The 15,341-nt window shown below is 40.2% G+C and overlaps 1 protein-coding gene across 1 annotated transcript; it reads left to right on the top strand.

Annotated features, from left to right (window-relative positions):
* Positions 1 to 86: 86 nt before the first annotated feature.
* znf76 (zinc finger protein 76) lies at positions 87 to 14,078 on the top strand. The gene is made up of 15 exons (XM_066673220.1): positions 87 to 291; positions 1,385 to 1,482; positions 1,860 to 1,943; positions 2,046 to 2,123; positions 5,604 to 5,755; positions 5,903 to 5,959; positions 6,089 to 6,184; positions 6,323 to 6,524; positions 6,799 to 6,978; positions 7,540 to 7,728; positions 8,827 to 8,939; positions 9,140 to 9,310; positions 9,419 to 9,532; positions 9,643 to 9,778; positions 13,874 to 14,078. The coding sequence occupies exons 2-14, from the start codon at positions 1,410 to 1,412 to the stop codon at positions 9,730 to 9,732; spliced, it is 1,599 nt and encodes a 532-aa protein (XP_066529317.1). The 5' UTR covers positions 87 to 291; positions 1,385 to 1,409; the 3' UTR covers positions 9,733 to 9,778; positions 13,874 to 14,078.
* The last annotated feature ends 1,263 nt before the right edge of the window (positions 14,079 to 15,341 follow it).

The following is a 15,341-nucleotide window of genomic DNA, read 5'->3' as shown; positions in this document are numbered from 1 at the left end:
TTAATTAAATTCATAATTTAAGTTAATTTGATAATCATTACATATGTAACGAACGTCCCTTGGTGTTGAATATGTGATATGGTGAGTGACGACAGTGTTATTAGAATGTTTATATTACTTTGTTAGTGTTATTTTAATAAGTGAATGCAGAAATGCCCGTTCCTGGGGTTCTGATGTTGGTTATTTATTATTTTTAATAATTGCAATATATAATAGTTATTACAGTGTAACTATTGTTGTTGGTGTTAATACACATTGTATGCACTAATGCAGGTTCCTGGGCTCATGGCGGTGAGTGTATCCCAGTTTGCCGCGCTGCGGAGGGAGAGATGGGATAGAAAAATGGGGGAGAGGGGGAGCTAAAGTCCCAGATTGTCGCAGAAATCCGCTTTATGTCGGTGATTTGAAGCTGAAAATAGACGATTAAACAGTGGGAGTAAAGCGGGGAGCAGTCTGCTGTTCAGTCGTTTCTCAGACTGAGACTGTGCGCCGAGAATTGGCGGCCTTTAACCGAGCATTAGTTATCCTTTGCTGCTAACAGCCTCAGAAATTTACCTCAGAAAAATCTAAAATAAAATCGTTTAAACGATTTATCCTCTGTGTCTCGCACTATAAGGTTATATGTGGTATTCGCCGTTTGTTCAGTTAAGAAGCAAAGAAGTATATGAGGATAAAAGCTGTATATTTTTATTCTTTAAGTGAGCCATTCCACCTTAAATGTCGCTGTGGTTGTGAACGCCGTTTAAGGTGGATCGGAGAAATCGAACATCAACTGTAGCTTCGTGTTAACAGCTCACACTGTTTGATTACCAGGGTTATATATGAACCTGTGTTTTGGAGGGAAACGTACTCTTCCAGAAAAGATACGAATTGATTAGAAATTAATCATACTTAAAAATTACAAGTTATTAGTGCTTAACGCACACGGTTTAAACGTTTAACAGTTACAAAATGTTTCCAAGATATTCTTTATGTAGCTGTGATAAATCTGAACGCCGTCTGTTTAATGTAGCTTTTATTAAAAGTTATTAAAACAAATGGTAATGTTATGCTCTTCAGAGTGCACTACATAGACCCCATGGAACTGTATTAGGACACAGCCTTTATCCAGCCGTTAGTGGGGCACACACGATTAGAACATGGTCAGTGTTCATTATGGACTTGTGCCCTGGGGGGTCTGTACATGGGTTATCAGTGGGTCCCAATTTGGCAGCCCAGTCACAGGCCGCAGGCAGGTTGGCGCCATTACTGACTGAGAGTGTCCATATGTGGGGTCAGTATTTAACCCCTAAGCTGCAATAAGGTGTTATAACTGTCCCCACCCAGGACTGTTTTTAAACTGATGCCTTTCTGTGTGTGTGTGCGTGTGCATGTGTGAGAACAGGTAGTGTGTGTTTTCTGGCTGTAGGATGGAGAGTTTGGAGCTACAGGCTGTAGCTTTGAGTGATGGCTCCACTGCTTTCATCCAGCAGGGTATTAATGGTGAGAATTCAATCTCAATACAGATAGAGTTTTTCCCATGCACCAAAATTACAAAAATATTTCTCTACCATTTCATCGTTTTAGTGGACAAACCTTATGCAAGCACAAAATTAACATTTACAATGTTTGACATTAGTACCCACATACATTTTTCTGCTCTAATCAAATAACAGTTGTTAGCTAATGTAAATTAGTAGTCGTGGCCTCGGGGTCTTACTGAGGTAGGGTGATGTTCTTGCCCATGTTGGGAATCAAACCCATGTCTGTTGTGTGAAGGTTGGTGGTGTTCCCCTAATCCACCACCCAGACCCAGACAGTCCAGGTATGCGCTGGTTTGAGGTGTGAGGTGACATGTGTTTCTTTGTCTTCTCTCTCAGATGGTAACCTTGTGGAAGGAGACACAATTCAGCTGGAGGATGGAACCACGGCGTTAATCCAGCAGGTCACGTTGCAGCACAAAGGTCGGTCCACAAACTTAGGGCTAGTGTTAGAATCATAGACTTCTGCAGTCGACCAGATCACACTCATTTTCATCTTCCTCCCTGTTCTCTGCTTTAATTCAGACACTCTCCCATTTGAAGATGGTCAGGCGGTTCAGCTGGAGGATGGGACTACAGCCTACATTCACCGCACACATAAAGGCACACACACACACAGAGCTTAAAACACAAATTCCTGCTCTCGTGGACAAGATCGACTGAATCCAACCTGCATTACCCTATTATACTGTATCGTACAGATCTGTTCTGCACAGTTCTGTATTTACTGCACTGTTCTGTGCTATAGAAACAATACAGTGCTCTTCTGCACTACACTGTGCTGTACTATATTTCAAAGCAACATCTTTACCAAATTATATTATTCAAAACACTGTACTGTACTATAGTGTTCAAAACATCTTTATATATATGAAATAATCAAAACAACACATTACTCTAATGTTCAAAGGAACAATGTACTGTACTGTGATGTTCAAAACAAATCTTTACAGAATTATAATATTCAAAATACTGTACTGTAGTGTTCAAAACAAAGTTTTTATAGAATTATAATACTCAAAACAACACTGTACTGTACTATAGTGTTCAAAACAATAACTGTATTGAATTCATTCATTTTCTGAAACCCCTCATCAAGTTCAGGGTTGCGGTGGGTCCAGAGCCTACCAGGAATCACTGGGCTCAAGGCGGGAACACACTCACACATTTTGACATTTTGAGTACCCAATCCACCTACCAATGTGTGTCTTTGGACTGTGGGAGGAAACTGGAGCACCCGGAGGAAACCCACGCAGACACGGGGAGAACACAGCAAACTCCTCAGTCACCTGGACCAGGGCTCAAACCCACAACCCCAGGAAGCTGTGACAGAGTTGTGCCACTGTGCCACCCTCTTTAAAGAATTCATTGGAATTGAGGTTGTACTTAAAACAACACCGTACTCTACTATAGTGTTCAAAACAACACCTTTATAGAAGTCATTCATTCATTATCTGTAACCGCTTATCCAGTTCATGTTCGTGGTCTTTTATAGAATTGTAATTCTCAAAGCAACACTGTACTGTACTATAGTTTTCAAAACAACGCCTTTACAGAGTTATAATACTCAAAATTGTAGTATACTATGGTGTTCAAAACAACATCTTTACAGAATTATATTACTTAAAACAATGATGTACTGTATTGTAGTGTTCAAAACAACATCTACACAATTCTAATTGTCAAAACAACACTACTGTACTATAGTTTTCAAAACAACGTGGTACTATACTAGTGTTCAGAACTACATCTTTACAGAAGTACAATGCTCAAAGAACACTGTACTGTACCAAAACAACATAATTACAGAATTATAAAACTCAAAACAACACTGTACAATAATTTTCAAAACAAAACCTTTTATTGGATTATAATACAAAACAAAAGTACTGTACTCTAGTGTTCAAAACAGAACTTGCTGTACTATAGTATTCAAAACAGCACCCTTACTAAATTATAATATTCAAATTAAACACTGTGGGCGGCATGGTGGCACAGCAGGTAGTGTTGTAGTCACACAGCTCCAGGATCCTAGAGTTGTTGGTTCCAATCCTGCTCCGGGTGACTGTGAGGAGTTTGGTGTGTTCTCCTGTGTCCACATCGATTTTCTTCAGGCTGTGCTCCTGCCTGTACCTCAGTTTTCACATCTACATCTTTATAGAATTATAATTCTCAAAACATCACTGTACTGTATTATAATGTTCAAGATAATGCCTTTACAGAATTATGAAACTCAAAAGAACCCTGTACTGCACTATAGTGTCCAAAACAACATTGTGCTGTACTATAGTTTTAAAAACAACACCTTCACAGAATTATAATACTTAAAACAACTCTGTACTCTACTTTGGCGTTCAAAACGACACCTTTATAGAATTGTAATTCTCAAAACAAAACTGGGCTGAACTATAGTGTTCAGAACAACACTCTTACATAATTGTGATACTCAGAACAACACTGTATTGTACTATACAGGGTGGGCCATTTATATGAATACACCTTAATAAAATGGGAATGGTTGGTGATGCTAACTATCTGTTTGTGGCACATTAGTATATGGGAGGGGAAAACTTTTCAAGATGGGTGGTGGCCATTTTGAAGTCGGCCATTTTTGATCCAACTTTTGTTTTTTCAATGGAAAGAGGGTCATATGACACATCAAACTTATTTGGAATTTCACAAGAAAATCAATGATTTTAATGTAACTTTATTCTTTCATGAGTTATTTACAAGTTTCTGACCACTTATAAAATGTGTTCAAAGTGCTGCCCATTGTGTTGGATTGTCAATGCAACCCTCTTCACACACTGATAGCAACACCGCAGGAGAAATGCTAGCACAGGCTTCCAGTGTCCATCAATGTTTTTGAACACAGTTCTTCGCTTCATCTACAAGTGCAAGTTAAAACTCTACTATGCAGGGCGAAACCCATATATCAACAACAATCATAAACGCCACTGGCTTCTCTGGGCCCAAGCTTATTTGAGATGGACTGACGAAAATGTGGAAAAGTGTTGTGTGTCTGGCGAGTCCACATTTCAAATTGTTTTGGAAATCATGGACATTGTGTCCTCCGGGCCAGAGGACTGTCCGGATTGTTATCAGCACAAAGTTCAAAAGCCAGGTATAGGGGTGTGTTAGTGCCTATGGCATGGGAAACTTGCACGTCTGTGAAGGCACCTTTAATGGTGAAAAGTACATACGGGTTTTGGATCAACATATGCTGCTCTCCAAGCAATGACTTTTTCGGGGACGTCCCTGCTTATTTCTGCAAGACAATGCCAAGCCACATTCTGCATGTGTTACAACAGCATGGCTTTGTAGTAAAAGATCACGGGTACTAGACTGGCCTGCCTGCAGTCCAGACCTGTCTCCCATTGAAAATGTGTGGCATATTATGAAGTGCAAAATACAACAACGGAGACCCCGGACTGTTGTACATCAAGCAAGAATGGGAAAGAATTCCACCTACAAAGCTTCAACAATTAGTGTCCTCGGTTCCCAAACACTTATTTGTTGTTCAAAGGAAAGGTGATGTAACGCAGTGGTAAACATGCCCCTGTCCCAACTTTTTTGGAACGTGTTGCAGGCCTCAAATTCAAAATGAGTAAATAATTGGGGGGGAAAATATATATATATATATATATATATATATATATATATATATATATATATATGCTTTAAACCACATCCCAACTTCATTGGAATTATGGTTGTACTTAAAACAACGCTGTATTATAGTGTTCAAAACAACACTACTCTAATTTTCAAAACAAAACTGCTGTACTATAGAATTCAAAACAAAATATTTACAGAATTGTAATATTAAAAACACCACTGTACTGTAGTGTTCAAACAACACTTCTATAGAATTATAATTCTCAATACAACACAGTAGTGTTCAAATGAATACTGTAATATTTTATACTATAAAAAATGCAGTACTTTCCTATAGTATTTAAAACATTAATATATTACTGTAATGCAATATTTAAAAACAATACTTTGCTATACTATAATTAAATTGTATGTTGCTCTGTATTAATATATGATTTAAAGTGTGTGATCTCTGACCCTGTGCAGATGGTTTTGACGGGGGTGCGGTGGAGGCGGTGCAACTGGAGGATGGCAGCACTGCCTTTATACACCATCCATCAGCCCTGCAGTCAGGGGGCGCTATACTCAGTGTACAGGACACAGACACCATCAGCACACTGAAGACATATGCTGCACAGGTCAGAAACACACACGGTTTTTGGAAGGTGTTTTTCAGCAGTAATATATATTAATTTATGCCAAAAAATAAAAAGTGTGGTGAAATCTGAAATATCTTTGTGGTTATTGAAGATTATTTAAATTTGTGCGTGTGTGTGTGTGTGTAGCTGACCAGGTCTAAGGTGGAGCTGGATGAGAACAGTGCTCGAGCCAATGTAGTGAAGGTAAGTGCAGGTAAACCTACTCTGTCCCAAACACATCATTCATAGACAAATGAAGTACATTTCCTGAACCCTCCACTCAGTATTTAATATTTATATCAATAAATTTATGATTGTTGTTGTTGTTGTAAGCCGTGGGGTTCCTGTAAAACTGCTCAGGGTGAGAAAAGTTTCCAGTGCAGCTATGAGGGGTGTAGCCGACTCTACACTACATCCCACCATCTGAAGGTAACACACACACAAAGGAGACACTACAGAGATATTAGGATATTATCTCATGTTTGTGTTTATTCATGGTTTTTAAGAGTGTAAAAAGATTAAAGCGGTCAGAGAGAGTTTTTACATTGTGATTTTTACCTGTCTCAGGTGCACGAGCGTTCTCACACAGGTGACCGTCCGTATCGCTGCGAAGTTTCCAACTGCACCAAAGCCTTCTCCACAGGATATGGCCTGAAGAGTCACCTGCGCACACACACTGGGGAGAAACCGTACAAATGTCCTGAGGACATGTGTTACAAAGCCTTCAAGACCTCAGGAGACCTACAGAAACATGTCCGCACACACACAGGTATCACACAAACACACACACAGATAACAAACTCTCTCAAATCAATTAAATTCAGCTTGCCTTTATTGGCATGACTCAATATGTTTCAGTAACAATCTTGCCAAAGCATATAAATATTAAAACTGACCATATATTTGTTATATAGTTTGGAAACGATTAATTCATTAAGTACTAAATTAAAAGATTAATCAAGCAATTTAAATAAAATAAATAGAAATAAAACTAATAGATAATATATAAATTAATAGATAATAGATCATCTCTCTTACTGTAGGTGAGAAGCCGTTTAAATGTCTATTTGAAGGCTGTGGACGTTCCTTCACTACATCCAACATCAGGAAAGTCCACATGAGGACACATACAGGTGAGCGGCCATACCTGTGTCCAGAGCCAGCATGTGGGCGGGGCTTTGCCAGCGCCACCAACTACAAAAACCACATGAGGATACACACAGGTACACACACACACATACAAACACACACACAGTTAATATCATCATAGTCTAAAGAAAAACATGTATCTCCCTTTTTGTGGATTCTTACCTCACACTATGTGAACACATTTCAGGATGAATGGACCAATGGGAATGTTTCAATATTACCTGAAATAAATTCTTTTTACATTGACCACCACAGAAAGTTAAGATTATTTTTTGCCCTCACCTGTAAAATTACTATTTTGGAGATACATTTTTTTCTTTAGACAGCGAATATACTTGCAGTACATATTCACAACCATAATCTGAGAACCCCGGTATTCAAATTGTTGAAGAAAAATTATGAAGCTGAGACTTGATATTTTATTGGAATAAAATAATTCCACCTCAGATGGCCCTTCCACTACATTATGGAGCGGGTGCAACCTTAAAAAAACACTGTCAAGAATTAAAGACACCAGTATGATGTACATGTCTGTAATATTCTCTCTCTCTCTCTCTCTCTCTCTCTCTCTCTCTCTCTGTGTCTCCGTCTCTTTCACACACACACTAACTCACGTTCTCTCTCTCTTTCTGTAGGAGAGAAGCCCTATCTATGTACAGTTCCTGGATGTGGGAAGTGTTTTACTGAATACTCCAGTCTTTACAAACACCATGTGGTTCACACACACTGTAAGCCCTACAGCTGCAAACACTGCGGCAAAACCTACCGACAGACATCCACCCTCGCCATGCACCGCCGCACCGTACATGGAGACTATGCTGAGGGTAAGGCTTTACACTACGTTTCACCATTGCTGTGAGGATTTGATGGTATTCAGCCACATATACCAACAGTAGAGATGTCAGAGGTCATCATTCCAAAAAAATACAGTTCCAGTATCTTGGTGGCTTAAAGTAACACTAGGTTGTATTTTTACCTTACAATTCCAGCTTCTAAATCAATGTGATGCTCCACTGAGCTGTAATAGAGGTTTGGGCTCAGCACTGCAGAATCTGCACTATGCACTATATAATTTGGAGGAGTGTAGGAAACCGGACAGTGCTGTAATAAATTTTACTTTGCCAGGGGTGTAACCATAGGTGTCAGCCAGAGCTAATCCCCTGCATTTTGCGTGCATGGACACTCTCCTTTCTGACTGTTCTGCCCAAACACACAAGTCGCATACAGAGCTGGAGTGCGAGGGGATATGTTTAGGGCCAACTGTCCTGTGTTTGGACACTAAAAGCTGTGCTCTATTTGGAACCGATATGAGAGACGTTTTATTCTGTATTTTTGAGGTGAGACTGTTAAGACAATGATGTCTTTGTGACACTCTGCAGCTCGCCCAAAGCTGGAGGGCTTGGCTAATACTCCATGGCATGACAGAACCATAACTGTGTAGAATGCGCTTCTCACTGGTCATCATTTTTATAAAGCCAATCAGCAGCCAGTTAGCTGTCCATCATTTAGTGCTGCAGCCATTGAAATCACAGTCCCTTATACAGGGGTTTGTTTTGCTCAGAGCCATGTAGAGAGAAAGTTGGCAAACATAGATGTGATGGAAGCGCAAGGCATCTAATTAGGAGACGTTGCATAAACACCCACACCACTTTTGCCCAAGCCCAATCAAATGTCAATTTCTAGCTACGCGACTTCACTCTGTAAGGAGAGCCTAGGTGCAAAAATGCTAAATCTTATGTACTGTTGCTTTATGATCATCTCTTGTTCAGCTGCTCCAGAGCGTTCATGAACCTCTAAGGATGTTCAATACATTGTTAGCAATAGTTTAACTTGAATACAGTCATTATAAGGTTATCTACAAATTTCTGGACATAAAACCTCAGTTTTCTGTATTTCGTGTGTGTGTGTGTGTGTGTGTGTAGAGTCGGAGGCTGTAGATTCGTCTCTGCAGCAGCAGAGTGTGTATGTAGAAGGTGCGGAGCAGAAGAAGGAGTCTCCAATTGCCATGGAAACAGAGAATGTCATTAACACTCAGGTACTGGGCGTGTTCCTAATGGCATGAAGGCTCTCTTACATCACTACCTTCTCTTCTGCTGAAAGACTAGGGGTCTGGCTTCTGGGCCACTGAGTGTGAGGTGCGAGGCTAGGGTTCTCTGAGATGTAAATGGAGGGTGCTGTGTGTGTGTCTGTGTGTGTGTGTGTGTGTGACCAGACCATGTCGGCTGTGTGTAACAGGTTGATCTGAGTTCTGACGAGCTCCAGGCCCTCACAGCTGGCATCACCATGGTCACGCAGAATGGCATTGCCATGGTAACGCAGGACGGCACCACCATCGCTGTCCCCACCCACCAGAGCCTGCAGCATCATGTCACCATGGTGACGCCCGAAGGCAAGGAGCTTCAGCAGGTGAGCATAATGGGATTCAAACAGCTGCTTTTACTTGAAATATTTGTGTTTACATAAAAAATACTGACAAATACATACTGCCCCTCTCTCTCGCTCTCTCGCTCTCAGGTTGCCATAGTAACATCAGAAGCTCTCATGTCTGCGTGTTCAGAGTTGAACTCTGCTCACTGTCAGCAGGTGGCGCTGTTGGCCACAGCAAACGGCACACAGATAGCAGTGCAGGTGTGTTATCTGTGTCCTTTCTGTGTGTGTGTGTGTGTTTGTGTGTGTGTGTGTGTGTGTGTGTTATCTTTGTCAGTGGCAGTCAGTGTGTGTGTGTGTGTATTTTGCAGTTGGAGGAGCAGCAGACGTTGGAGGAGGCAATCAGCCTAGCCACAGCCACTATACAACAGGAACTGACCCAGGATCAGACAGAGTCCTGAGTTCAGCCGCAATTTCCCAGAGAGGTTCGGCTCTGTCCCACTGTTCAATCAAATCAAATCAAATTTATTTATATAGCGCTTTTCACAACTGATGTTGTCACAAAGCAGCTTCACAGAATTCCAGTAAGACAAGATTTGACATGAAATGTAAAGACAAATGTAAAACCCTCAAGTGAGCAAGCCAGGGGCGACAGTGGCAAGGAAAAACTCCCCCAGCTGAGGAAGAAACCTTGGGAGGAACCAAGGCTCACAAGGGGTGACCCATCCTCCTCTGGTCAATCTACTGGTGATGATAGTTAGTAGTCCATGAGAACTTCAGTGTAGGGACAGCTTCAAGGCACTTGGTGGTTGCTGGAGCGTGGGCAGCTGGTCTGAAGCGTGGAGGAGGATCTCGACAGTCATCCATCAGTGTCCAGACAGACAGGTGGGCAGTCGTTTACTCGGAAAGATGTAAAGGGATGGAATTAGTTTTGAACTGTTTTGTGTTTGTAAAGTAGAAAATATGAAAATTTCCAGAGTGTGGCTAATGACTCCGGCAGATCTGACTATGACAGCATTAACTAAAAGGAGAGAACCAGAAGGACACACAGACACGGGAGCATCCTGAAACACTGGCATCCCTCCGCTCCACCGTCAACAAACCTGAGTGATCGCGAGAAGCGGCGGGACGACAGCACCAGCGTCTCAGTATACTATAATTCCCTGTGTCCATGGACCCCCCGGATCTGCCGCCTTTATCTATGGGGGAGCATTAGCTACCAAATGATAAACTAAACAAATGAGTTTTTAGCCTACATTTGAAGATTGCGACTGTGTCTGAGTCCCGAACATTTTTTGGAAGATCATTCCAGAGTTGGGGGGCTTTATAAGAAAAGGCTCTTCCCCCAGCTGAGGCCTTCTGAATTCTGGGAACATTTAAAAATCCAGTATTCTGTGATCTGAGTGAACGTGGAGGCTCATAATAGGAAATTGTATCTTGAAGATATTCAGGAGCAAGCCCATGTAGAGCTTTATATGTTAATAACAAAATTTTGTAGTCAATGCGGAATTTAACAGGCAGCCAATGAAGTGATGATAAAACTGGGCTGATATGTTCAAATTTTCTAGTTTTAGTGAGGACCCTAGCTGCAGCATTTTGAACTAGTTGAAGTTTTCTTAAATTGCTGCTGGTGCATCCTGACAGTAGTGCGTTACAGTAGTCAAGCCTTGAAGTAATAAAGGCATGTACTAATGTTTCTGCGTCCTGGAGGGATAAGGCATTTCTAATCTTAGCAATATTGCGAAGATGTAAAAAAGCTGTCCTAGTGATACTACCTATGTGTTGATCAAATGATAAATCCGGGTCAATTATGACACCAAGATTTTTTGCTGCTGAACCAGGTTTAACTGGAAAGTTAGCTAGATCTAAAATTAAATCTGATAATTTATTTCTTGTCACTTTTGGACCCAAAAGCAGGACCTCTGTTTTGTTGCTGTTTAGAAGGAGGAAGTTACGCAACATCCAGCCTTTCACGTCTTTTACACAGTCCTCTATTTTCTTTAATCTGTGTTTGTCATCGGGCTTGGCTGAAATATACAATTGTGTGTCGTCTGCGTAACAGTGAAAGTTAATGTCATGGTTTCTTATAACTGTGCCTAGCGGTAACATGTATAATGTAAATAATAATGGTCCTAAAATAGAGCCTTGTGGAATTCCAAATCTTACTTTAGAATAATTTGAATTTAGATTGTTTACTTTTACGAATTGATAACGTTCCGTTAAGTAAGATTTGAACCATAATAGGGCTGTCCCTGTGATTCCAACCATGTTTTCTAACCTTTCTATGAGAATATTGTGGTCTATTGTATCGAAGGCTGCGCTTAGGTCAAGAAGCACCAACAGGGATACGTGGCCTTGATCAGAGGCAAGAAGAAGATCATTTGTTATCTTGACTAGAGCTGTCTCTGTACTATGATGTTGCCTGAATCCAGATTGGAATTTTTCATATATATGATTCTTATGTAGATATGAACTAAGTTGTTGGGCCACAGCTCTTTCTAAGATCTTAGACAGAAATGGCAAATTAGAAATAGGCCTGTAATTAGACAGTGTACTAGCATCAAGATTTGGTTTCTTGATCATAGGTTTAATAACTGCTAGTTTAAAAGCTTTGGGTACATGGCCCAGACTAAGCGATGAGTTTACTATAGTTAAAAGAGGATCAATAATAGCTGGTAGTACTTCTTTGAGCAACTTTGTGGGAATTGCGTCAAGTGTGCAAGTTGTACAGTTTGCGGAGGTGATAATCTTCTCTAGTTCTAATTGTGGGAGTGGGTAAAAGGTTTCAAGTCTTTCTTTTACAGTTATATTATGTTTTATTTCATTCACATCAGGTGGCAGCCAGGATGGATTTGATCCTGTGGCTAGAGTTTGTTGTCTAATATTCTCAATTTTATTATTAAAAAAGTCCAAAAAATCTTTACTGGTGAGAGTTGCTGGAATTAGTTGTTCAGAACCTGCTTGATTTTTTGTAATTCTAGAAAACACACTAAACAGTGCTCTCGGATTATTTTTATTATTGGAGATCAGCGAGGCCAGATATGCTGAGCGAGCTTTAGTGAGGGCATTTCTATACTCTATAAGGCTGTCCTTCCAGGCAGAATGAAACACTTCAAGCTTGGTTGATCGCCATTTCCGCTCTAGTTTTCGTAATGTTTGTTTTAAAGTACGGGTCTTATCGTTATACCATGGTGCGAGCTTTTTCTGTCTTATACTTTTATGTTTAAGTGGTGCTACCTTTTCTAAAGTAGATCGACAGGTATTTTCTAGGTAGTCAGTTAGTACATCTAGGTCCATTGGGTCTGATGGAGTTGGAACTGGGGTCGATAGTTCTGGTAGGTTTTCTATAAATTGTAGGGCGGTAGATGGTTTTATTATACGCCTTGTAGAATAGCGAGGGTTCTTACATATATTATGGCTAAAACGTAGCTCATATGAAATTAAGTAATGATCGGAGATTGCTGAGGATTGCGGTAAGATATTAATTTTGTCAATGTTAAGACCTAGTGTCAGAACTAAGTCTAAAGTGTGGCTGCAGTAGTGTGTAGGCCCTGTTACATTTTGAGTAATACCAATAGAGTCTAAGATTGAGGTAAATGCCTTTTTTAGTGGGTCACTTTCCTTCTCGAAATGGATATTGAAATCTCCTACAATTATAACTTTATGATTGCACACCGCTAGGTTTGTAGCAAAATCGCTGAATTCTTTCAGAAATTCTAAGTAAGGCCCTGGTGGTCTGTAAATGTTGCATAATAAAAATGCGTCCTTTTTTGTGACCGGATTTGTAATAATAGTGGAGAGAACCTCAAAAGAAGAAAAGGTGTCACATTGTTTAAGACTAATTTCTAGGGTATTTTGGTAAATTACACATACTCCACCTCCTTTGCCTGATATTCTTGGGCTATGTGCATAATTATAGCCTAGGGGGGTGGCTTCATTTAGTGCTAAATATTCATTTGGTTTAACCCACGTTTCCGTGAGACAGAAAACATTGAATTTATGATCACTTATAATATCATTTACGATGAGTGCTTTTGAGTTTAGCGATCTTATGTTGAGTAACCCAAATTTTAGTTCTGAGGTGTTGCTGCTAGGTGTTGTGTATGATTTAATATTGATTAGGTTGCTGAAACAGGCTGATTTTGTTTTTCTACTTTTACATTTAGTTCGGGGGAAAGACACAGTCTCAATACAGTTGAACCTGGGTGACGCCTCAAGACAGTTCGCAGACGGTCGGTTTAGCCTGTCTGTCTGCGGCCTGGTCCCGGCTCTGGATTGTCAGCAGCTATCTACACTACTCTGCCGACTAACTAAAAGACTATGTGCTATACTGCAAGAAAGTAAGGCAGCACCCTCCCGCGTGGGGTGGATACCATCCCTACCTATAAGACCAGGCTTGCCCTCAAAACGTAACCAATTGTCTATAAAGCCCACTTGATTTTCGGAACACCACTTGGACATCCAGCAGTTTAACGCCCAAAGTCTGCTGTAAGCTTCGTCGCCACGCCGCATTGGTATGGGACCAGAGCAGATTACGGCATCGGACATCGTCTGGGCCAGTTTAATCACCTCTGTAATAAATCACCTCTGTAATCACTGTTCTGGGTTACAGCTGAAGTTTGGCTGTTCCCTGCCAGATAAATCAGGATTAAAATATCCAGCTAACTGAGCAATCCAGCTTGTGTGTTTGTGTGTGTGTGTGTTTGTTTCAGAGCTAACAAATGCATTTTTTAAGTAAAGACTTGAGTGTAATTGGGTGAATAATGTGTACATTTGTAAATAAAAATAAAGACATGAATGAATTACTACATACATTCACTGTGTATCTTAAATGTTTCTAAAAGAAAATTAATGTTTATTGGAGACTGAGACATAGCAGCAGGGGGCGCCGTTCTTCCACAAATCTCTTCTCTAATGGTCAATGACAGGAGGAATTTGCTGCGAGCAGGAAAATCCCGATTCTGTTTCTCTTCCGTGTCAAGTCTCAGCCTTTACTCATTAACATTCACTATTTCACCACTTCCCTCTGACTTTCCCAAGTTTCACTGCGTTTTCTTCTAAAATTTTAGTGCGTTTCTAAGGGCTGTTGAAAATATTTTTGACACTGTTCTGGAAAAGGAAACCGCTGTTTAGATTTGAAGAGTGCTTCCTTTGTGTGGAAAGAAATTAAAACTAAATTAAGAGAAATTATACTAAAGTAACATTGTTTTCTGTAGTTTCTACATCGTTATCTCGTTTTCTATTTTCTTTTCTAGCTTTTTTGAGAATGTTTCCCCTGAGGAAGATTTGTCCCTGAAATGCTTTGTATTTTGTATTTGTTAAATGTTGCTTTAAAATGTGAAAATTTTAAAGTTATTTCGTAATATATTTTCTATCATTTGTTTATTACTGTCAACTTTATCTTCGTCTAATTAAATGTTCGTACATTTCATACTTTAATACTGTAATCTGACATGTGCTGTTGTGGACACTTCCTTCTTGTGATCCTCTGTTCTACCTCAACAACAGCCTCGGATTGGCTGAGAGGGTGACGTCGCGTCCCACCATCAATCAATAGGTGCAGAGAGGAAAGGGACGTATGAGTGTGTATGGGGTTTCCTCTGTTCCACAGAGAGCGTGAGTGTACAATCGTTCAAAAATTTAGAATCACGGATGTTAGTACTATAAAACAGCCCTTCATTAATTCATTACATTCCCACGCAAAACCAACATATCCCTCCTAGTCTCTAGAGGTAAGATAAAAAAAATAACACTTGATTTTTCTCAGAGAGCGTGAGACCTGGTGTCTCACCATATACTGTCCCTCTCTGAGACACATCCAGCAAATACGCAATGTTTTCACGTTTTCTATTTTCTTACAGTGATACTACAGCGTTGTCAAAATGTGAAACTGTATATATTTGTCACAACATTGTAACAAAATCATTATTAAATAACGTTGCTGTATGGTAAAATTACAACCTATTGGCCACTAGATCGTCCACTGAGAAAAAGCACTCTCAACGTCCCCTCTGGGATAGAGGAGGACATTCATCTCCCTCTCGTTCCAGCTCTGACCACGTCCACCTTC

This window comes from Hoplias malabaricus, chromosome 5 (genome assembly GCF_029633855.1).
Source record: "Hoplias malabaricus isolate fHopMal1 chromosome 5, fHopMal1.hap1, whole genome shotgun sequence".
Classification (NCBI taxonomy): Eukaryota; Metazoa; Chordata; class Actinopteri; order Characiformes; family Erythrinidae; genus Hoplias; species Hoplias malabaricus.
This window is presented reverse-complemented; position numbering and strand designations above follow the sequence as displayed.

Excerpts from the sequence above, each read along its gene's own strand:
- znf76 (XM_066673220.1), top strand. The coding sequence starts at position 1,410 with ATGGAGAGTTTGGAGCTACAGGCTGTAGCTTTGAGTGATGGCTCCACT. Across the intron at positions 9,311-9,418 it reads AAGGCAAGGAGCTTCAGCAG|GTTGCCATAGTAACATCAGA; the intron begins GTGAGCATAATG and ends TCTCGCTCTCAG. Across the intron at positions 9,533-9,642 it reads GCACACAGATAGCAGTGCAG|TTGGAGGAGCAGCAGACGTT; the intron begins GTGTGTTATCTG and ends TGTATTTTGCAG.